The sequence below is a fragment of the Choloepus didactylus genome, chromosome 20, assembly GCF_015220235.1.
Source record: "Choloepus didactylus isolate mChoDid1 chromosome 20, mChoDid1.pri, whole genome shotgun sequence".
NCBI lineage: Eukaryota > Metazoa > Chordata > Mammalia > Pilosa > Megalonychidae > Choloepus > Choloepus didactylus.
The window spans coordinates 32,145,141-32,168,768 of NC_051326.1; the positions used below are offsets into that span (position 1 = coordinate 32,145,141).

Below are 23,628 nucleotides of genomic sequence, written 5' to 3' on the forward strand. Positions count from 1 at the left end.
CAAGAAGCACAGCGTACCCCAAACAGAATAGATCTGAATAGGCCTATGTCAAGACACTTAATAATCAGATTATCAGACGTCAAAGATAAAGAGAGAATCCTGAAAGCAGCAAGAGAGAAACGATATATCACATACGAAGGAAGCTTGATAAGACTATGTGTGGATTTCTCAATAAAAACCATGGAGGCAAGAAGGACGTGGGATGATATATTTAAGATACTGAGAGAGAAAAACCACCAACCAAGAATCCTGTATCCGGCAAAACTATCCTTCAGATATGAGGGAAAGTTTAAAATATTCTCTGACAAACAGACAATGACTGAGTTTGTGAACAAGATACCTGCTCTACAGGAAACACTAAAGGAAGCACTGCAGACAGAAAGGAAAAGACAGGAGTGAGAGGTTTGGAAAACAATTTTGGGAGATAGTAGCACAGCAATGTAAGTACACTGAACAAAGATGACTGTGAATGTGGTGGAAAGAGGAAGGCTGGAATCATGTGGGACACCAGAACAAAAGACGAACGATAAAGACTGGGACTGTGTAACTCAGGGAAACCTAGGGTGCTCAACGATTGTAATAAAAGGTAGAAATATGTTTTTACATGAGGTAGAACAAATGAATGTCAACACTGCAAGGTGTTAAAAATAGGGTGGGACTGGGGGGAAAATACAATCAATGCAAACTAGAGGCAAGAATTAACAGAAACATTGTATTGTGCTTCCTTTCATGTAACAAAAGCAATATACTAAAAATAAATGCATATGGGGGGGTGGGGAATAGGGGTAGGGTATGGGACTCCAGGTATTGGTGATGATGTCTGACTCTTTATTCTACTTTAGGTTAATGCTATCTTTCCTTTTGTCACCTTCTAGCTATCAAGTTTTTTTTTTGTTTTTCTCTCTTTCTCTTGCCTTTTTCTTTTGCCTCTCTTTCTTCTTTGACTTTTCCTCCATCTTTGTGGAAGAAATGTCCTTATATATAGAGTGGCGATGGTGCTCAATACATAAATACATGACTATACGGGGAACCAACGATTGTTTACTTAGGATGGAATGTATAGTGTTTGAACAAAACCATCTTAAAAGAAATGGGTTGATGAAGAAAACTTGAGGGCACTAGATTGAGTGAAATAAGACAGACACATAAAGGCAAATATTGCAGGGTCTCACTGATATGAATTAATTATAATACGTAAACTCATAGACATGAAATATAAGTTACCAGGATATAGAATGAGGCTAAAGAATGGGGAGCAGTTGCTTATTTGAGCAGAATGTTCAACTAGGGTGAACTTAAATATTTGGAGATGGACAGGGGTGATGGTAGCATGTAATGAGAATAACTAACAGTGCTAAAAAGTGTGTGAAGGTGGTGGAAAGGGTAAGCTCAGAGTCACGCATGTCACCAGAAGGAAAGTCAGAGGTTAAAAGATGGGAATGTATAAAACAGTGAATCTTGTGGTGGACAATGTCCGTGATTAACTATACAAATATTAGAAATCTCTCACGAACTAGAACAAATGTATGTCACTATAACTAGAGGTTAATAATAGAGAGGCATATAGGGAAAAAATATATACCTATTGCAAACTATATACTACAGTTAGTAGTATTTTAATATTCTTTCATCAACAGTAACAAATGTACTATACCAAAACGATGAATCAATAATGGAGAGGGGGATGTGACTAGGGGTATGGGAGGATGTGAGTTTCCCTTTTTTTATCTTTGTTTCCTTTCTGGAGTAGTGAAAATGTTCTAAAAATTGAAAAAAAATATAATTGTGTTGATGGATGCACAGCTGTATGGTGGTGCCATGGGCAACTGATTGTATACTTTGGATCTTTGGATAGTTGTATGGTATCTGAACAATCACAAAAAAAAAAAAAATGTATGCTGAGGCCTCAGGTTTAAGTTTCTCTTCTGATGTCAGAACAACTAAATTTCACTCAGCTTTTGTCCTTTGTTTTAAAACCCTGAGCTTTGAAAGCTGCACTAGAGTAATTTGCTCAGACACTAAGCAGCTGGGTCACTCTGGAAGGGAGAGAACTGAGTGAGATGGGAGATTTGAGTCTACTGCATCTGGCAGCCACACATGGGAGGGAGTGAAAGGGGGGACCCTGGAGTAAGGGAGGCCACCCATGGGCTGCAGCCTGAAGCCTGCAGGTAGTAACGAGGATGGGGGTGAAATGGAAGATCCTGGAAGGCAAGGCATGGGGTGGGGTGGGGTGGGGGTTGGTTAATGGAAGAATTAGTGGACTCCTGGACTAGGCTTCCTGTTGACAAAACAGCTCATCTCTAAGCAAAACAGAACTCAGGATATCTGGGCTTAAAGACTGTCAAAAATGAGTTCCTTCTAGGATACACATGCAACAAAAAGAAAAATAAACAACATGATCAAAATTTTAAAATTTTGTGTTTCAAAGGACATCATCAAGAAAGACACCCCACAGGATGGAAGAAAATTTTTGCAAATCATACATCTGATAAGAGACTGATACCTGATAAGGAGGGAAAAAAAGTGTAAAGATAGGTAAGAGCAAGTTTTTAAAAAAACATTTCTTTTCCAGACTTTCACAATTAAAAGCCCTATGAGGCCTCATATATTTCAATGTTGTGGTGATCATTAAAAAAAAAAAAAAAAAGCATTTCATCTTATAGTGCAATTCAGAAAGTAATAAAATTATTTTTCTAACACTTTTGCTTACAAGAACACTGAAAAGAAAATATGCCAAAAGAACAAGTGGGTTTTAGCTCACATTTCATTTTTATTTTTTAAAAAAGAGGCCTAGGCTATCCAAATTATCATGAAAATATCTTCAGCATCTAAAAAGTTTATATCTAATAAAATAATTTCAACTCAAATTTAATCATATAGAAGCTATACTTCATGGGGTAGGTAAATACTTTATATAGTAAAGGCTGCAGATGTGATTGGTTCCAAAGTGCCTTGACCTTTTCTGCGTGTGACTGCCCGGGACAGGGCACGCACTTGCCGGCTCACCACGCACTCGCCAGCTCACCACGTCCTCAGCCCTCCCGGCCGCTCCACACCTGGCCCACTTCACACAGTGGCATTTCCTGCCAGGCAGGAAAGTAGGTGACCTCTACTTTTTAGTATAACCAAGGTACCCAACGTGCTCATGGGCCAAATTATAGGACCTGAGTCACACTTTTTGGTTTAAAACGTCAGCGTCTGTAAACAGTGGCGGCCAGGCAGGAGAAAGGAGACAGAGGCCTCAGTCTGGAATGTGGCCTCTGATTATAGCACTGCTCTAAGGAAAATGTGTCCTTTACAATGCTGCTTCCAAGGACATGGTGAGTCGACCATTAAAAAATATCTGTGGACATGTGTAAGAAAGAAAAGCTGAGGTGCAAGTCTGTTGGCACAAGAGATGGGAGAAATCGAGATGGAAACAAAAGTGGCAGAGCAAGGGGCTTGGGATGTGCAGGGTGAGGTCAGCAAAGGAAAGCAGCTGCGGCAGGAGCTGACAGCAACTGCTGCCCATCACCTCCTGGCTCTTGCACGGGCTAGGGGACCACAACCACAGCACCACCCCAGAACACATCTCTCCTTTTCTTTCTTACTAGCTGAAAAGGCCCCCTCTTCCTTCCTTGCTCATACTTTTGTAGGAATTAATCCGAGGAATTTCCTCCACCAATTACAGAATGACATCATCTTCTCTACCAACTGTCTCATTTACAGATGAGAAAACTGAGGCTCAGAGAAGGAATAGGTCTAAAGCATGGTTGTAAAAACTGGGTTTTTAAGTGCCTTGAACCCCTCACTTGAGAGGAAATCATACACATATAAATAGATAAATCAAAGCCCATCTCTGGGGCAGCCTTGCCTCCTGCCCTGCAGGGGCCCTGGGAGGCTGTGTGAAGCACAGTTTTAAAACATGGGTATAAAGCAACAGGCTAAGCCCTTGGTCCTGCCTCAAAGCCAGGCCACAGCCCATTCTAGAAGCAGACATGAGCCTCAGAAATCCTGGAATTAGTCCACATCCTTGAAAGTGCAACTGGCTTTCAGGGAGCCTGGATCCCATACCTCCTGGATGACTTTAACTGTGGATAGAGAAGGCAGCAAAAAGGAAAAAGAGGTTAGGGTCTCGAGTTATGGTGAAGAACAAGATAAGGCGGTAGGAGGATCCCTGACAGGAAGGCAGGTGGTAGAGAAGCACCCAGTGAATGTGGGCATTAAGACGAGGGACAGCGAGAAAAAGGACCACGACAGGATGCCGGGGCAGTGCTGGGGCCGATGGCACAGCCTCAGCCATCCAGCTCTTCCTTGACGGTGATGCGCAGGGGACAGATGCGCAGAGGCTCGGGTGGCGCGTCCGCCTGCGTGCCCCCCAGGTAGAAGTAGGGCCGCACCGCCCCGAAGCGGGCGTGGAAGGTGTAGAGATGGCGGTGGTGCTCGGCGTCGTAGAAGGACAGCTCACCCTCCCCGCACTCCAGCTCCACCCGCAGGCGGCGCGGGACGCCCGGGGCCAGCGGCGGCGTGGACGGGTCGGAGGTGGTGCAGTGGTCCCCCTCCGCCCCCTGCGTGCGGCACAGGTACCAGAAGCCCGAGCGGGTGTCGTGGTAGCAGCTGTGCGAGTGCCCTTCCGTGCCAGCGTCCTGGTGGACCTGCACCACACCCACGCGCCAGCTCGGCAGCCCCCCCAGGTCGACCTCCCAGGCGTGGGAGCCCTGGGAGAAGATACGGGAGCCCAGCAGGCAGGGCGCCGAGGAGAAGCGCTCAGGATTCTCCACCTGGACGCGATAGCCGTGGTTGGTGACGCTGGTGAGGTCATCGGAGACGGACAGCCAGCCGGCCGCGGTGCTGGGGTCGAAGCTGAAGGGCACTGAGAGCAGAGGGGGAAAGAGGAGGGGCACAATCAGCAATTTTCACATCCCTCCTTTCTGCCACGCCAGCTGATCTCTCTCTTCCCTGGCAGCCCCCTGAGCTGAGGGGTGGAGCCTTCTGGTGCTCACACGCCCCATGTGATGTTGGAGAAAAGCACATCTTTTTCTCTGAGTCCCTAGCATTTTTCCCTGTAAAACCATGGCAGAGGAACTCGCATGACCTGGGATCACCAAGGAGAGGTGATCCTAGAAACAGAGGGGCTGTGGGGAGATCTTTCCTTGTGTCTCCAATACTGTTCTGACTGGAGAGGGAGGTCAGTTTCTCTTATTGCAAAGGTGCCAGGACCAAAGAAGAGCAACTTCTGCCGGGAGAGGGGTTTGAGCAGTGACAGCAAGGACTGGAGCAGAAGCAGGGCACTGGTGACCTGTTCAGAAGACACTGGAGAAGAAATGAGCTGAGAAGACGAGAGGTCTGATGGGGTGAGAACCTGGAAGAAATGTGTTCAATTGGCTCCTTGCCCCCAGCCCTGCTCCCACTCACCAGATTCAACAGACGTGACCATCTTCTTCCAGACGCGGTACTGCAGGGAGTCCAGGTACTTGCAGATGTTGATAAGCAGGCCGGGCTGGATGGGCTCGGGCTCCATGGTGCAGAAGAGTCTGGGGAAGGAGAATTGGGTGTGGTGGTAGGACTCACATGCATCCTGGGCCTAACTAGGGATAACTGGAAACAGGGAACAGGACTTGATCCCTTGTCTCGGGCCTAAATTTCCTGGCCACCTTCTCCAAGACAAACTCAGAATGGGCTCTGTTAAGAGATGAACCAGGAGAAAACTAGGCTGCTTACACCCTAGCAGGGACCTGGCATGGGGGCTCATCCTGCTCCAGGTGGATAAATATAAATATGAGGTTCTTAGATACTTTCCCCATCCTGAGGGCAGAGATCACATTTACACAACTGCTCATAGCATGTCGGGTTGGAAGGGACCTTAAGAATCATCTAGTTCAACAGTCCTGGTCAGTGCTTGAACCCCCAACAAGGTGTCATCTGGTCTTTGCTTGAAGACCTCCAGTGACAGGGAACTCACTACTGCCCAAACACTCATTTCCATCTTTGGACAGCTTTGACTGAGACAAAGTTCTTCCTTATTCATATCTGTGAACCCAACAACAGTCAAAACAGGCCTGTATTTCCTGAGGCTCTCAGAGGGAAGGAGCTAACCAAAAAGCAGCCTAAATGTTGGACAAACCCACTGTGAAATATGAACTAAGTCCAGGATGGCACTCTCTCTTCCCTTAAGGTGAACAGTGATCCTCACATCCACACTAAGGAAAATGAGTAAGTGGAGCAGGACAAAATCATAATTTGCATGACTTGAAAAAAGGGCTCTCTCTCCCAGGCCATCCCTACCACTCTTTTCGCATTACACTCAGCTGGAGCCACAGGGGTTTGCATCCCTGGGATTTCTGTCTGCTCTTCCCTCCCTACCACCAGCCTTAACTTACCGGCGTTTTCGGCTCTTGTGTTTCTAAAAGAGAGAAAATCCACAGAGACACAAACACAGACACATAGAAAACATATAAGTTTCTGATTTCAAAAGAAGTCATACATCCCATGTTCATGGAGAAGATTTAATATTGTTAAGATAGCAATGCTCTCCAAATTGACCAACTAATTCAGTGAAATCCCTACCAAAATTCCAGCTGGCTTCCTTGCTGGAGCTAACAAGCTGACCCTAAAATTCAAATGGAAATTTGAAGTAGCCAAAAGAACCAAAACAATCTTGAAAAAGAACAAAATTGGGGGACTCAAACTTCCCAATTTCAAAACTTACTACAAAGCAACCATAATCAGGACAGTGTGGTAACTAATTAATAAGGATATATATATAGAGAGAGCAATGGAATAGAATGGAAAGTCCAGAAATTATATCCTCACATTTACATTAAACTGATTTTTTACATGAGTGCCAATATGATTCAATGGAGAAAGAACAGACTTTTCAACAAATGGTGCTGGGACCTGGACATCCCCATGACAAAGAATGAAGTTGTACTCCTGCCTCACACTATATATATAAAATTAACTCCAAATGGATCAAAGACCTAAATATAAGGGCTAAAACTACAAACCTCTTAGAAGAAAACATAGGAATAAATTTTTATGACCTAGGGTTAGGCAGTCATTTCTTAAATATGACACCAAAAAAGCACATGCAATAAAAGAAAAAATAGATAAGTGAGACTCTGTCAAGATTAAAACCTTTTGTGCTTCAAAGGACATCAAGAAAGTGAAAAGATACCTCACAGGACCCTTCGTAGTTCATGTATGGCATTTCCTTTTCTTTTGAGCATCTGCAGTTTACATAGGTATTAACTTAAGAGTTTAACTTACAAAAGGAGCCCCAAATAAAAAGGGGGCTCCTAACCCTCTCAGACACCGTTCCTCCTACCTGTCCTCTCTCAGTCCCTTGTCTTCTGAGACTTCCATTTTACTGGACCAATGCCTCTTAGTACAGGGGAAGCAGGCTGAAGGCTAGGAGGCACATCCCAACATCAAGGAGGCCTTCAGGTTGCAGGAAAGAAACGTAAAAGATGAGGAAAGGGTCTGAGAGTGAGGGCATGAAGTTAAAGGAAGATAAAAGTGGTGATATGGGGCCAGGAGAGCCCAAATGGGCAGCCATGATTAGGGGTTCACTGGAGGGGACCCGACGGTTCAAAGCACTGTGGGAGACTGACCTGCCAAGATGTTGCTGCAGCACTTTAGTATTTAGGAGGATCTCGTTCCTCAAAGGATCTTTCTTCACAGCATGGCGATGGTGGTCAGCGGAATAATGCCCCCCCAACCCACAAAGACATCTATGTTCTAATCCCCAGAACCTGTGAATATGTTACTTCATAGGGCAAAAGAGACTCTGAAGTCTCAGAAGACAAGGGACTGAGAGAGGACAGGTGGGAGGAACGGTGTTTGAGAAGGAGATGTGACAGTGGATCAGGGGGCAGAGCCGAGGAACAGACACAGCGTCTAGAAGCTGGAAAAGCCAGGCACAGATCTGCCCCCAGAACACAGCCCATTTGACATCTTGATTTTCACCCCATAAGAACAATTTCAGGCTTCTCACCTCCAAAAGGGTGAAGTAACAAATACTTATTGTCTTAAGTCAATGGGTTTGTGGCAATTTGTTACAGCAGCAACAGGAAACTAATACAGCTACATTTAAACTTTTAGTACAGACGGGCATCTGTTCTTTTTGTTTGTTTGTTTTAATTTTCAGAGGAGATTTTTAAACCTCAACTTCTTGGTATAGGGTTTCTCTCTTGGTATAGGGTATCTATGTCCGCACAAGCTCTCTCAAAATCTATTTTGCTCTAATTCAAAGTTTTTTGCTCCAGATATGTTTATAAACAAACATTTGGCTGCCTTGCTTTACTTAATAACTTAACATATAGTATTAAAGAAAACTAAATAGGCTTCTCTTACAAAAAAGAATTATTATAATTTCTATTTGTATTATTTATTTTTACCAGCTTCTTATCAGAAAGCATTTAAAGTAACTCGTAAAACAATACGCATCATGATAAAAATACTCAAGACAAGGCAAATAGAATAGAAAGGAAGAAAAATAGTAAAATTAGTTCATTTTGCTAGGAAGTCCCATACAATTGCTGACATTTGGCTCTTTGTTTCCTAACGACTAAAGCACAGGTAAAAATACTTACTGGCTAAACAGACTAACTAACAAAATGCCACTGATCAGAAGACAGCTTTCCTGGGCATGAGATCCCAGATTAGTTTGGTAAAGGAGGACCACGTATGATGTAGACAATGTTCTCAGCAAAACCCAACAGTAAATAAATGCAACATGAGTTTTGTAGGGTTGCTACTTTTGGTGGTTTTTCCATATCAATTTCCAAGATGTTTTTCTGTTTTTAGTTGCTCTCTTGTCCAGCCTTTCCCAGTTAGCTGTGTCCCCAAACAGTGCAAGGGACAGACTACCAGGAAGAGTCTGGAGCCCTGCTACTGAGGAGGTGGGGGACTCTGGACCAGGGTGGCATGTCTCTGGGGCTCCAAATGCTTGATTCTAATATTCGTTAATTCTGGGTGAAGCCAGAGTTAACTCAGTGTCAGCAAGGATTCTACCAGTGGAAGATTCCTGACTTCACTTGAGTCACCTAAGCTGACTTTACTCTGCTAATTTGTTCTGCTGGTTTCTCTGTACCACTGTTATCAGAAGCAGCTCCCCCTCTCCTTTTACTCCTAAATAAAGAAGAGGAGAGAAACCATTATGATGATGCCAGAAAGCAAAACAAAGATCCCTAGGGAATGAAGAGACTCTCAAGGAACTCTGCTCTGATTAAAATCTTTTTAGCCTCTTTATACAAGCAGAAAATCTCATCTGTGAGCTCCTCCAGACAGTCTCCTGGAATCTACAGGAAGACTGGCATGGCCGGGATGGTCGGGACTAGTGGTTTACGGCTCCCCACTGGTTCCTGAACACTGCCGCAGTCACTTAACCAGAATGATGAGCTCCTTACCATGAGAAAAGAAACATCATCTTCCTTCATCTCCATCTGCAGTCGCTCAATCTCCTGTGCCAGAGCCTCTGTCTCTTCTGCGAGCTGCTTCATCTTCTCCTTGGCCAGAAGCTGCTTCTGTCTCACCTCCTCGTTCATGGCATCCAGGAGGGCCTGCTCCTCCACTCTCAAGAAGTCTCGGAGCTTGTCAAACTCCTGTCGGATTCGACCTTCCAGCCAGGCGGCCTCCACCTACAGCAGAGTGCAGAAGGGAACCAGGAGGCATTCAAGTCACAGAAGGTCAGATAAGGAGAGAGAGCCTCTGTGTTTGCCTAGTCTGGTGACGTTCAGATTTTTAGCAAAGGGACTCTAGTTTCAAAAGAAATCATACGTAGAACCTCAACAGATAAACTATAAATGTAGTATTTTACTAGCACAAATTTATAACTTCACATTTAAAATGGAGAAGGCAAAACAGCATAATTAGGTTGCTTTGTAAGTTTTTTTTTAATATATATTTTTTACTTTATTTTATTACTTATCTGCGCATACACTAGATAAAGGGAGTGTGAATCCAAGGTTTTCACAATCACACGCTCACAAGATAAAAGCTATATAGTTATTACAATCATCACTGAGAATTGAGGCTACTACATTACAATTCAACAGTTTCAGGTGTTTCCTTCTAGCTATCCTAATACACTAGACACTAAAAAGAAGTATCTATAAAACGCACAAGAATAACGTCCAGAATGACCTCTCTACTCTATCTGAAATCTCTTAACCACTGAAACTTTATATTGTTACATTTCTTCTCTCCCTTTCGGTCGAGAAGGCTTTCTCAATCCCACAATGCCAGGGCCAGGCTCACCCCTGAGAGTTATATCCCATGTTGTCAGGGAGACTTACACCCCTGCGAGTCATGTCCCATGCAGGGGGGAGGGTAGTGAGCTAATCTGCAGAGTTGGCTTAGAGGTATAGGCCACATCTGAGCAACAAAAGAGGTATTCTGGGGGTGACTCATAGGGGAAGTTATAAGTAGGCTTATTTTTGCCACTGGAGAGATGTTTCATAAGGGAGAGCCTCCAGGTCAAGGGCCTGGCCTACCAAATTGGGAGACCCAATTGCTTAAGAGAATAGAGGGAATTCCCCAGGTTGGGAAACTTAAACATTTTTCCCTGGTCGATAAGTTTTTTAAAAAATGAAATCACCCCATATAGAAGACAACCGTAGTCCTAAAACTCCCTCATCATACAATGTTCTGCATCTTGTTTAGGTTGCACAGTAGCAAGAAAAATTCTGAATCATGAGAAGAACTGTTGCAAATAGTAATAATTTTTAAAATGATTTGCCTTCCAATTAGGGCTTCAAAGTTGTCTTATCCAGAGGCTTACTGAAAACATACAAGGTATTTATTTTAAAACTGAATCATAAATAAAATACACATCTCTAATCATACAACAAAAGCACAAATAAAACAAAACCATAAATATACTCAAAGAAAAAGCAGAACAGTATTTCTAATCTTGGAATGAGAAAGACCTTTCTTAGCATGATATATAACTGAGAAGCCTCAAAGAAAGAATGAGCTAATTGAATAAATACAAAGATGTTTTGTATGGTAAGAGAAAAAAATGATAAACTAGGAAAAACATTTGCAACATATATGACAGATTGTTATTCTTAATATACAGAGCACTTTTACAAATCCACTGGGAGAAAAGAGAAATAGTCCAAGGAAGAAAAGAATGTGAACTGGCACTCACAAAAGAAATGCCAATGGCTATCACACTTGTCAAAAGATGTACAGACTTAATAATAAAGAAATGCAAATGAGAACAGATAGCATTGTTGGAATGTCAGATTGGCAAATATTAAGTAAAAGACTGATAATGTATACTGTTGGAGGGAGGTGAAATTCAAGATGATTCTTATTGCACAGGAAGATAAAGAACAGAGAAAAGCAGGAAAAGCCAGCAAATGTCAAGTAAACTCTAGCCTCCCTTTCTGCTGGCAAATGAAGCCTCTCAATAAAAGGATAAATATCAAAACTTTCACTTCACTCCTCAAGCTGGATTCACTGAATTTAAGAGGAAAACAATCAATCCAGCTGGAATCCTAGTTTTCACACCTGACCATTTTACCCTTTTCCTCAGCATAAAGCAGAGCTCCAAAATGCCTGGGACAGCTGGGGTGGAGTGGGGGTGGGGGTCGGGGCTGCGGCAACCTGAACAACATAAGCCAGTCACTAGGTTTGGCCACAAAAGGAAATCGAGTAAAAGTACAGAGATGAAGAGCTACAATTCTATGACCACTATTGGAAAAACAATTCAAAGTGTACATTCTGGCAATGGCAGGTTAGTAATCTTATTTTGGGATCTGAAAGTTCAATATATGTTTATGGCTTTGACAATACAATGACAAAATGATTCATTTGATAAGTGAAAATGTCACCTCTCCAATCAGTGGTTTTTGTGTTTTTTTGTTTTTTTTTCTGTAGAGAATCAGAAAAAAAATGTGAGGAACCAACATATGCTGAATGACTTCTCTCTGTTGGGCACTTCATACACGTTATCGGAATGTTTTAAAAATCCTAGTAAGAGGGAATTATTGCCTTTTGGAGATGAGGGGATTAGCTTGGAGGGGTTGAGGCATGTGCCTGGAGAACCAGCTTGGGTTTAAAAATAGGTCTGGATTTGAGGTTACTACCCTGGCTTCCCCAAACGTCATAATCTTTCCTTTTCCTCTGTCCCACCAGCTCGTGGATCTGGTGGAAACTCCTTGGCCAGCTGTCACTGAGGCTCTTTCTTAAGCCTCATCCTCCTCCATGGACACATGGACACTGGAGGGCACTGCAGGCCCTTTAGAGATGTGCCCAGTGGCCTGAGCCAGGTGTGTCTTATGCTGTGACATGTCCAACTGAGAAGTACTTCCTAGAAGCAGTGGCCTCGAGAAGTGACAGGCTAGAACCAGGATAAACAGTCAGAAACCAGGCTGTCAATCCACACAGGACTTAGATTAAGAGAGAGTGTCAATGTATAACCATGAGAGTGGAGATAGATGGGAGCCAATTTATTCATTCAATAAGCAAACATTTACTGATGACCTGTTAAGTGCCAAGAATTCTTCTGGTACTGGGGAAAATGTTCCCTGCTTTCATTACATTTTAATAGGAGGAAATAAAAAGTAAATAAAAGATAATTACAGGTAATGAAGTTTTATGAGAAAAATAAAATAGGGAGCTATGACCCAGAGTGACAGGGCTGGGCTACTTGGGCAAGGGTGATCAGAGAAAAGTTTCTCAAGAAGGGACATGTAAGCTGAGATTTTCATGACAAAAATGCTAAGGGTGGGAGGACATGGGGAGAAGACTCCGGGGGCTTGTTTAAGTGACATGAAGAAGGCCCGAGTGGCAGGAGCAGAGAGCATAAGGCAGAGAACAGGAGAAGACAGAGCTGAGGAGCAAGCAGGGGTCAGGTGATGGCCTTAGAGTAAGGAGTCTGGATTTTATTCTAAGTGTGACAGGAAGCCACAGGGTGGTTTTAAGCAGAAGAGTGAGATGACCCATGTCTTTTTCTAAAAGCTCCCTCCAGGCCATGGAGAGTGGACTGCAGAACAAGAGCAAACACATGGATTCCAGTTAGGGGGTTTCCTGCAGGGGTCCAGGTGAAGGACGATGGTGACCTGCACAGGGATGGCAGCAGTGGAGATGGAGAGTATTAGACAGATGTGATGTACTTGTGAGATTGGAGTGAATGTGGGGAGTGAGAGAAAAAGAGGAATCACTTACTGACTCCCAGGCCATCATCAGCTTGAGCCAATGGAGAGATGATGAAGTGGGGCACATGCTGAAAGTTATTCTTAAGCCACAGTACAGATGGCTTTGGTGGCTTTTTAAGCCACTCCCCTGGCTGCTAGCATGGGCTTGCCCAGGACTTTAAAAGGCCAAGGCAGAGCAGACACAATCAGCATCAGAGAGTTATACAAGAGCATCGGAGCTAGGGAAGTGACTTGAGCCATGTCTGGGGCCAACCCACCCTCACCTCCCCTGCTGACTTCCCTGGGTGCCCCCAATGTCCCCCCTCAGCCCAAGCACTCACTCACCTGATTGTGTTTGGCAATGGCCTCGTAAGAGCGCCGCATGGCCCAGAAGGCCTTGGCTTTCTCCCGTAGCACCTGCTCCATGTTCCTACACTTTGCCTAATGTGAGGAACAAGAAGCAAGGAGGCAAGTTAGGGCAGGCAGGAGGACATCCACAACCTCAGAGACAACTAAATTCCATTTTAACATCAGTACAATTCAATACTTGTTGAACCCGGTGTGAGCCAAGCACTGCAGGGCACAGTTGAATCATAAGTACAGTTCCTGACGTGAATCCAAATTTTACAGAATAAAGGGCCCTCAGATACCCTCTAAACAAGCCCTTTTGTTTTACACCTGGTACCAATGGGGCGACAGGGCTTAAGAGGACCCGCTCTGTCGAGGCTGTCCTATTACAGCAGGGCCAGGCCAACCAGCAATCCCTGGGGTGAAACTTCAGTGTGGTCACAGGCTCCTTCCTCCGCTTTCAAAACTGGACTGATCATGGAGTTGACTCAGTTATTTGCCATGAGACCTTAACTACACCTCATGTCCAACCATGCCCCTACCTTAATCCTATATTTTAATGTTGCTTGGATCATGTGAAATACTTTAATTCAAGTATTTTTTGCTTAGTATATATTTTTTAACTTTCTCATTGAACTACTTGAAGAACTACTACTACTGTTTCTTTTTTGTATACAAGGCCCATCATTTTCTATTTAATACATGATAGAACCAGGATTTCAACCTAGATGGTAGTAGTAGGCAGCCTATAAAATGGTCCCCCAATGCCACTGCCCCCTTGGGAGACAATAAGCTTTGTTGTTCTAAGTTGCTAAATTTTGCAGCAATAGCTAAGACAAATTTGTCATGCAGCAACAGATAATACAACTTTGTCTCCAAAAGCTTCATCCACATTTGAATCAGATTTAGATGATGAGATTCTGCACTCTGAGCTGATGCTGTAGTGGGATGAGACATTTGGGACCCTGGGAGGGGGTGAGTGCATTTTGCACATGGGAAGGATGTAAATCATTGGGAGCTGGAGGGAAGGCTGAAGCAGGCAGTCACTTAAATGGCCCCTGATGATCCCTGCCTCCTGGAATTCATGTCCTTGTAGAATCCCCTTCCCTTGAATGTGGGATGGACTAGTGACTGCTTCTAAACACAACAGGGCAAAAGTGATGGGATGTCACTTCTGAGATTAGGTGATAAAAGACTGTGCATAACCTGTTTTGCTCTCTTGCTTGCTCACTTGGATGGAAGCCAGCTGCCATCCTGTGAGCTGCTCTCTGGAGTAGCCCATGGGGTAAGGAACTGAAAACAGCCTCCAACCAATGGCCAGTGAGGAACTGAGGCCCTTTGGTTCAAAGGAACTGAATCCTGTGACATCCACGCAAGTGCACTTAAATATTGTGGTTCAGAGCTGTCCTCCTCCATCTCTCAGGGCCTGGAAAGTCAGGCATACCCACCTCTGATCCTTATATCCTCTGCCCAAAATGCCCTCTTCCTTCACCCCCTTCACTTGGCTAACACCTCCTCATCCTTCAGGTCTCTGCTTGAAACAATTTGAGGGAGGAGCTGTTGTCTCTCTCATCTCCTGCAGTGTCTCTGGGACCTGGCAGTACAAGGTGCCTGGCTTCAGTGTTCTTGAATCCCGGCTTGGTCCCGACATGGGGCCCGTGCCTTAACGCTCTTGGCCTTGACCCCTGTCCATCTCCTGATCTGTACCACTGCCAGCCCCATGGCTTGGTCCACTGTCCCACCTACCTCGACCCCAGCCCCCAGGCTGCTTAGCATCTTACTTCACCTGTCCTAAATCAGCACTTTGCACCTCTGCCTCCTCTCCAGCCTCCTCCTCACCACAGGATCTGCAGACCAAACATCTGGAATTCTCCCAGAGCCTCCTTTGCAGTGTACTGTTTCCTACCAGCTAATCAGTGTTTTCCAAATTGAAGGCCTGACCCATTTGTTACAAGGTGATGAAATAAATTTAGTGTTTCACAACCTGCATATTTTTAAAACATAAAATGTCAGAGTACAATGGACATCTTCACAAAACTTTTGTTTCAGTGATGTGTATGTATGGGTGTGCTGGACCATAAAATATATTTTTTTACTATGAACTAAGGTCAAAAATCTTGAAAAATCTTGAGCTAGGCTAACTCTTACTTTCCTGATCATTCTTTCTTCCTGTCCCAGAGAATCCCCCATGTTAGTTTTTCCCTGTAAATAGCTTCTTGGATTATTTACAGCCAAAAAGAACTTGGCATTGTGATGTTTAGAGAATGACCCAGAATAAAGCTGGCCTGGGGGAGAGGCCCCCCCAAGCTACACAAGCCATGAAGCAGACTCAGGAAGTAGGGGACTAATTTGAGGAGATCTTAAGTCTCCATATCACTTTCCTGGTCCAGAGCTCCTCCTCCACCTCTAAACTATGTCAAGCTCAAGGGTTCCCATGCTTCTCACAGGGTCAGGGGCCACACTTGGCTGGCATAGACAGGTGGCTGACCTACGCCCCTGAGATGTGGACACTCTTGAAAACTTCACCTAACCCTAACTCTCACTTCCTGTTTACATTCTCTTCTCCCGTCTTGACACAGAAAGCAGCCTCTGCAGGCAACAAGAGTCAGAAAGGTACCGGGGTCCTCAGGAGGCACCAACAAATGGGAAGCAGGTAGAGGGGCCGGCACTGGGGCATACTCGGCTCTGGCAGGCTGGAGTGGTGGGGTGTGGCGGAGAGTCGGAAGTGCTGGGTTTCAGTCCTGACTAGGCCACCACGTGTGCACTCCGGCGATGGTCAGCTCAGCCCCGGCAGCCTCCGGGCCCTCACCCGCACGCACACCAGGGGCCGGGCGGGACTTGGGCCAAATGTCCAGCCCGAGCTACCGTTCCAGATTCTGTGCCGGCGCCCACCTCCCGCACTCTGCCGCTCTTACCCGAAAGTCGTGGGCAGTGTCCTTCACCGGCTGCACGCGGTGCCCCTGGTGCCGGGGGTCGGCCTGGCAAGAGCAGCACAGCAGCTCCTTGTCGTCTAGGCAGAAGAAGCTCAACTGGCCGCGGTGCAGGCGGCAGAGGCACGGGGAACGGTGCCCGGCCCAGCGCGCGCCCTCGGCCTCTTCGCGCAGCAGCTTTTCCACCAGGTTGTTGAGGGTGTGGTTGGTGCGCAGGTCAGCGAGGGACGCGCGGTCCTTGCACACCGGACACGTGGGCGCCACCTGCACCTCCCAGCAGCGGGTCACGCACACGCGGCAGAAGTTGTGGCCGCAGCGCAGAGTCACGGCGTCGCGGAAGAGGTCGTAGCAGACGGCGCAGAGCAGCTCCTCCTTGAAGGAGCGGGACGGCCCGGGGGACGCGGCGGGGCCGGGCTCCATGGCAGGGGTCGCCAGCGCCCACGCCCGCAACTTTGCCTCGCGCCCCTCCCACCTCACTCGCGGCTCAGGACCGGCCGGTGGGCGGTTCCATGACCCTTCCCCAGAGCTGAGTGACAGCGGCGCTGGCCAACCGCGCAGGGGGAGCTCGGCCGGCTCCGCCCCGGTTCCGGTCGGCGCGGGAAACCCCAGAGGAGCCGGGCGGAACCTCTGTGCCCCGCAATCCCGGCTTCCGTTTCCTCCAGTCTCCGACGGGCTAGTCCCGGGAAGCAAAGAAAGAAGATGCACAATTGTGCTGGTAGGTACTTCCGTGACAGTGGATCCTGCTTCCGAATGAAATGGGAAATGAAGTCTAGGGACCTGACCCATTCCTTAGCCAATCCGCGGAAATCTCAGGCTTGCGAGGTGGGAGAAGCGAGCGCTCCCAACTTCCTGGTTCTAAATAGAGGCTTGGTCTTAAAGCACCCGTGTTTTAACCTCTTAGGATTTACAGTGACTTTTCAGAGACCTATCCCCATCCTTGCATTACTTGTTTACTTATTTTAGCCAGTCTTATTCCGGCCCCCTAAGGAAAAAGCTGAGAGCAGGGGTTAGTGGGAAGACCTCCAAGAAAGCCTGACTCTTGTCCGTGCTTGGAAAAATGGACAAGTTGCAATATTTCAAAATGTTTCCTCGTCTGTAAGATGACCATAAGAGCTCTGTCTCCAAGAGGTGTGAGGATTAACGTGAAATAAATTTGGAAAGGCCCCTCTTAAATCAAAATATTAAGGACTTGTGCAAAGTTAACTGTGGGAAATAGAATCTTGCCTGCTGTTTGCTGGCCTGAATCCCTCCCAACTCCCTGTTCCTACCTCAGTTTGTTCACTTTACGGCTTTCAGATGTAGGAATCTTTACCCCCTGACACGCTTCTTTTCCTGGTCATATTGGGAAGTGAGTCTCCACAAATCTCATGCCTTTTTGCATGTCTTGCAAGCAGAGGCACTGGCTGCCTTTTGGTGAACAGCCTTGGAAAGCGGAAATAATGTCTCCCTCTAGGCAAGTTAGGGAGTTAACTCAGTGTTAGGTCGGAGTTGTTCAGGAATCCACACAACGCAGCGAGTCAAAGTTTAAGTATAAAGTTTAAGATTTATTAGAAGAAGAAAGCAGGTGGGAGCCACCAGAAAAGACGAAAAAGATGATGGCTCCCGTTCTCTGTCTGAGAGCAGCATTTTTTTTAACGAAGAAAGGAACCCATGTTGGGTAGGGTGTCTTCTGTGATGTTTTGTGCCTCGATTGGGTGAGTGCTTATCTAGTTTTGGGCTGATTGGTTGCTAGAATTCTGAGACAATATTCTTTTTAGGAAAGCAGCTGGGTTATCTAACTAGGGAGAGCAGGCCTTTTTGGTTGTTTGTCTTATGGATATATCTGACCTTGCCTTACCTGCCTTTGAGGCACCACTGTGGCTGGAACAGCCTTGAACAGCCTTCATTCTTTAGTTTATAGGGCACCTGTTTTCTGTGACATAAGCTGCGGGTCCCCTGGGTTAGAAACTCCTTCTACATGTTAGTTTCTTCTTCTGGGATCTAACAGTCAGGTAGGCTTACTCCTAATTTATAAGTGATTTGGGTTTCCTCATCTTGGCAGTTCCTCTCCTGTATGCCCCCTACTGTGTGTATTTGGTACCACGTGACTCTCATTGCATAGGCTTGTGGGAAATGGCGCACTGGGAAACCGGCTCAGATGATCATACTGTTACAACTAAGCTGTTGTTAGTAATAAACTATCCTGTGTTTCTGACCCAAGAATTTTGTGTTTTTACCAGCATTCATGCAACTGTGGCAGGCTAACTTGTTAGCTTGCAAACAGGGTAAATTCTCAGACTCTTTACAGTTTTTGACATTTCTTTCCACACTTTTCCTTAGAATAACCCTTTCTGCATAATGCCAAGGGGTAAACACACTAATTTTTATTGCCTTCTGCAATGTTTCTTTTTTTGTGGCCCTTCTGCAGTCACTTAGGGAGCTTGCTAAACAACTTCAGATCTACTAGCCTCTCTGGGAGAAGAGACCCATGAATCTGCATTTTCACACACTTTACAGGGGATTCTCAGGCATACTACAATTAGAGAACCATTGTTCTAGATCTATCCACCCAACAAATCCAGGCCTCCAGTTAGAACTACTCATTCAGAAATTAACTTGGGCAACAGTATCTGCAAAGGCCACGAGATGACGCTAATAACCCTACATTACAGGTGCCTCAGAGGGAAAGTCTTCTGGTCTCATTTCCTTTTACTGTGTATCCCACCTGTGCCCTAGTTGCTCTGTGACTTTGTGTTAATATCTATCTGTGTGTTTCATTTTATTTTTATAAGATTTTCCTTATTTGTATTGTGGTTATTGTTCTTCTGAGTGGGGCCACAAATCAAAACAAGGGTGAAGAGTAGAAATTAACATATGTGTCCATTTTTCCTTTATGTGGAATACAAAGGTTAACATTAAGCCAATAAGGTTCTCTTGTCTTTCTGGAAATCGTAAGAGGACTTGGTTCTACCACAAGCTCTACCACTAACCAGGGGCATGACCTGAGGCATATTATTTCACTTTTTTGACTTCTTTTCAGAGCTGGAACTTAATGTCTCCAAGTCTTTTCCAGCTCAGACACTCTGAAATTGCTTTATCTTTTGCATAATTTCAGTAAAGAAGGAGACTAAGAATTTGCCAGAGAGAAATCTTGATGATTATAACCAATTTGTTACCAACTTTTGTTCTTTTTTTCAGTAGGAAGGCCCATCTTCAGCGGACCCTGAAATTCAGATGCTCTGCATGCTAGCGAAACTACTGCAAAAGCCTACTAGCAGTGCTTGCAGCCTCTTAACTTCCCCCATCGCATACCCCAAACATTCCCACAAGTGACTGCCAGATTTTCAAACCCCTGCCATCACTATGTAAATTTAGGTAAGAAACAATAACTATTTTTTTTTAATATTGTGTTAGGGAAAAAAAAAATCCCTTGGTGCAAACAGGAGATGGGGAAATGGCCTCTTTTTTTTTTTTTTTTAACAGTGAACTAGAAAGTAGCTGCTGCCAGTAAAAGGCACCATTGTTAGATTAGCTAAAAAAGCAAGACCCAACTACATGCTGCCTAAATGAAACCCACTTTAAATATAAGCACACAAATAAGTAAAAAGTAAAAGGATGGAAAAAGATATACTATGGAAACACTAATCAAAAGAAAGCTGTTGTTGCTATATTACTATCAGACAAAGAAGATTTCAGATCAAAGAAGATTACTAAGGATAAGAATGGCTGCAGAAAACTACAGTTGCAGGACTAGCAGTAGCAAGAATCATCTTCAGAAATGGGCAACCAGAGCTGCATACATAATTGAGCTTATTTATCAGAGTTACCAAGGAAGGCTCTGAGGAAGTCCTTGTATGTTGAATTATGTGCCCTAGGGGGAAAAATGTTGTTAATCCATTCCTGTGAATTATAAACAGGACCTTTTGAAAATGTTATTTTTAGTTACAGTATGGGCCAACTGAATGAAGGTTGGGCTTTAATCTTATTACTGGAGGCTTTAGGAAGAGAAAGCCACGTGGAGAAGCAAAAGCTGGAAGTCAGTGGAACCCTAAAGAGAAAGGAGAGGATATCTCCATGTGATGGGAAAGGTAAGGAACTCAAGGATTGCCACTCACCAGAACCCTACCAACACTACCAACTCACTACCAACTAATGTAAATGACTTGGGAAATTCCTTGGAGATGTTGGAGCCCTCAACCCAGTGTTTGGAAAGAGCAGGGCTTCTCCCTCAGGCTCAGAGGACAAAACATCTTTACATAGATGACTTGTAGACCTTGAAATCTAGTGGCGTATGCCTTGCAGGGTTCTGGAGTTATTTGGGAACTGTGAACCCTGTTTTCCTTCCAGTTTCTCTCTGAGAATGGAAATGTTTAGCCTATACCTGTCGCTCCATTGTATATTGGAAGCAGATAATTTGTTTCTAGGTTTCACAGGTCCACAGATGTAGGGGATTGTGCTATAACTGATTTTTGTGAGACTTTGTCCTAAGATTGTTTCTGAAATGACTTAAAGCTTTTGGGGTATTGTGATGGAATTATTATATTTTGCAATATAGACTGAACATGTCTTTTAGGGGTTCAGAGGGTGGAATGTGGTGGTCTGAAGCTCTATATATCCCAGAAAAACATGTTTTTAAACCTAATCCATTCCTGTGTGTGCAAACCCCTTTTAAGTAGGACAATTTGATTTGATGAGATTACATCAGTTAATAGGCAGCCCGCCTCAGTCAGGATGGGTCTAAATCCTTTTATTGGAGTCCTTTATAAGTAGCATGAAACTCAGACAGAGAGAAAAAAAAAAAAAAGCCACAGAAGGAGCAGTCAGAAGTTGAAATCAACGGAACCCAGAAGAGAAGGGAGAGGCCAGAAGAGGCCTCCACGTGCCTTGCCATGTGACAGAGGAGCTAAGAATTGCTGGCCACTGGACTTTTGGAATAAAGCATCACCTTGATGACATCTTGATTTGGATTCTCTTAGCCTCAAAACCATAAACTAATAAATTCCTATTGTTTAGGAATTGCTCAAGCATGGTATTTGCTTGAGCAGCCTAAGATACTAAAACACCATGTCACTGATACTTAACTTTAAGCACCCAATTATCTTTTTTGAGTACTTTGAATAGAAATTTTCTGAAATGTATTGGGAACTCATTGCTCTGAAATAAAGGGTGCAGAATATAATTGAAACTTTTCTTCATGACTTACCAGCATAAACAATAATTGACTGAACTGTGCTTTGTAAAAAAGTAATGCTCTCAGGATTACTTGTAGTGTATATGCCCATAGATGTCTTGTGTTTTGAGGCTCTTGCATTTTCTAGGAATTTTTGTGTTTCCTTTCTAGAGATTCTTGTTTCTTAAAAAGGAATTTGCCTGTAGCAACCTGCTCTCACTTCCTAGTTGATGCTTCCAGTCCACTGTGGGTTCAGACCAGACAGCCAAGTTTGTTAGGACTGTAAAAATCAACAAGGTGAAGCTAAGCCAACTTGAAAGGTGAAATCACTGCCCTCTCCCCTACGTGGGATCAGACACCCAGGGGAGTGAATCTCCCTGGCAACGTGGAATATGACTCCCGGGGAGGAATGTAGACCTGGCATCATGGGATGGAGACCATCTTCTTGACCAAAAGGGGGATGTGAAAGGAAATGAAATAAGCTTCAGTGGCAGAGAGAATCCAAAAGGAGCCGAGAGGTCACTCTGGTGGGCACTCTTACGCACACTTTAGACAACCCTTTTTAGGTTCTAAAGAATTGGGGTAGCTGGTGGTGGATACCTGAAACTATCAAACTACAACCCAGAACCCATGAATCTCGAAGACAGTTGTATAAAAATGTAGCTTATGAGGGGTGACAAGGGGATTGGGAAAGCCATAAGGACCACACTCCACTTTGTCTAGTTTATGGATGGATGAGTAGAAAAATAGGGGAAGGAAACAAACAGACAAAGGTACCCAGTGTTCTTTTTTACTTCAATTGCTCCTTTTCACTCTAATTATTATTCTTGTTATTCTTGTGTGTGTGCTAATGAAGGTGTCAGGGATTGATTTGGGTGATGAATGTACAACTATGTAATGGTACTGTGAACAATCGAAAGTACGATTTGTTTTGTATGACTGCGTGGTATATGAATATATCTCAATAAAATGAAGATTAAAAAAAAAAAAAAAAAAAAGACATAATGCTGAGCAAAATAAGCCAGGCACAAAAAGAGAGATATTGTATGTTACCACTAATGTGAATTCTGTGAAAAATGTACAATGTTTTATACTGTAGAATGTAGGGGACCTAGAGATACCAATTAGTGGAGGGGGAATGATAATCTAATAAGAACAGATAAACTATGGAGGGTAATCTCAATGTTATGGGAATGCTCAGGAATGATTATGGTATGTAAACTTTCTTGGATATAGTAAGATCATGTTGGAAGCAATAGAGTTATTTTAGGTTTTTTTTTCTCTTATTCCTTTGTTTTCTTAGGGGTTGTTAATTTTCTTGGGGTATGGTAGGAACATGTTGGAAGCAATGTAGTTATTTTAGATTATTTGTTTTTCTTACTCCTCTGTTTGGACATGGTTTATTAATTTTCTTGGGGTATGGTAGGAACATATTGGAAGCAAAGTAGTTATTTTAGGTTATTTGTTTTCCTTAATCCATTGCTTTGTTTGAAATGTTGTGGGGTTTTTTTGGTTGTTGTTTGCCTGTTTTTAATTTTTTGATAAACAAAGTTAAAAAATTGAAAAAAAATCAGTAGAAAAATGGGAGTAAAAACTAAATGACAAATAGGGTGGGATGGGGGGATGGTTTGGGTAGTCTCTTTTCACTTTTATTTTTTATTCGTATTCTGATTCTTTCTGATGTAAGGAAAATGTTCAGAAATAGATTGTGGTGATGAACGCATAACTATATGATCATACTGTGAACAGTTGATTGTATACCATGGATGACTGTATGGTTTGTGAATATATTTCAATAAAACTGAATTAAAAAAAAAAAAAATCAACAAGGTGAGATTGGGTTGATGCCGTCACTCCATTCCTCAGCACATCCCCTTAGGCTTACAGGTGGGGGTAAGGGATTGAGAACCAAGAAGGTCAAAATCACAGAAATTATGGAGCTGACTCAGGAGTGGGAAGACCAGACGGGCAGGCTCCACTTCCATGCAGTCCCTGTCCACAGGAGCATACTGCAGCCCACGGTTCTGTAGCCACCTTGGAGAGCTACTGAAGCCCCAACAGTGGCTCTCAGGGC

The 23,628-nt window shown here is 44.2% G+C and overlaps 1 protein-coding gene and 1 long non-coding RNA gene across 2 annotated transcripts; one reads left to right on the forward strand and one right to left on the reverse strand.

Annotated features, from left to right (window-relative positions):
• Positions 1–2,750: 2,750 nt before the first annotated feature.
• Positions 2,751–16,921, reverse strand: TRIM35 (tripartite motif containing 35). Its single transcript, XM_037813211.1, has 6 exons — positions 16,391–16,921; positions 13,473–13,568; positions 9,390–9,620; positions 6,360–6,382; positions 5,395–5,513; positions 2,751–4,852 (listed from the first exon to the last, which is right to left on the reverse strand). The coding sequence occupies exons 1-6, from the start codon at positions 16,823–16,825 to the stop codon at positions 4,275–4,277; spliced, it is 1,482 nt and encodes a 493-aa protein (XP_037669139.1). The 5' UTR covers positions 16,826–16,921; the 3' UTR covers positions 2,751–4,274.
• Positions 16,210–21,979, forward strand: LOC119516763. Its single transcript, XR_005213370.1, has 3 exons — positions 16,210–17,120; positions 19,583–19,759; positions 21,726–21,979. It is a non-coding gene; the product is annotated as an uncharacterized LOC119516763 (long non-coding RNA).
• Positions 21,980–23,628: the final 1,649 nt, after the last annotated feature.

What these genes read in the sequence shown, in the direction of transcription:
- TRIM35 (XM_037813211.1), bottom strand. Translation starts at nt 16,825, where the DNA reads ATGGAGCCCGGCCCCGCCGCGTCCCCCGGGCCGTCCCGCTCCTTCAAG. An exon ending in CACAAGAGCCGAAAACGCCG is followed by an intron (nt 5,514 to 6,359) that starts GTAAGTTAAGGC and finishes CTCCTTCCCCAG; the next exon opens with ACTCTTCTGCACCATGGAGC. An exon ending in GGTCACGTCTGTTGAATCTG is followed by an intron (nt 4,853 to 5,394) that starts GTGAGTGGGAGC and finishes CTCTGCTCTCAG; the next exon opens with TGCCCTTCAGCTTCGACCCC.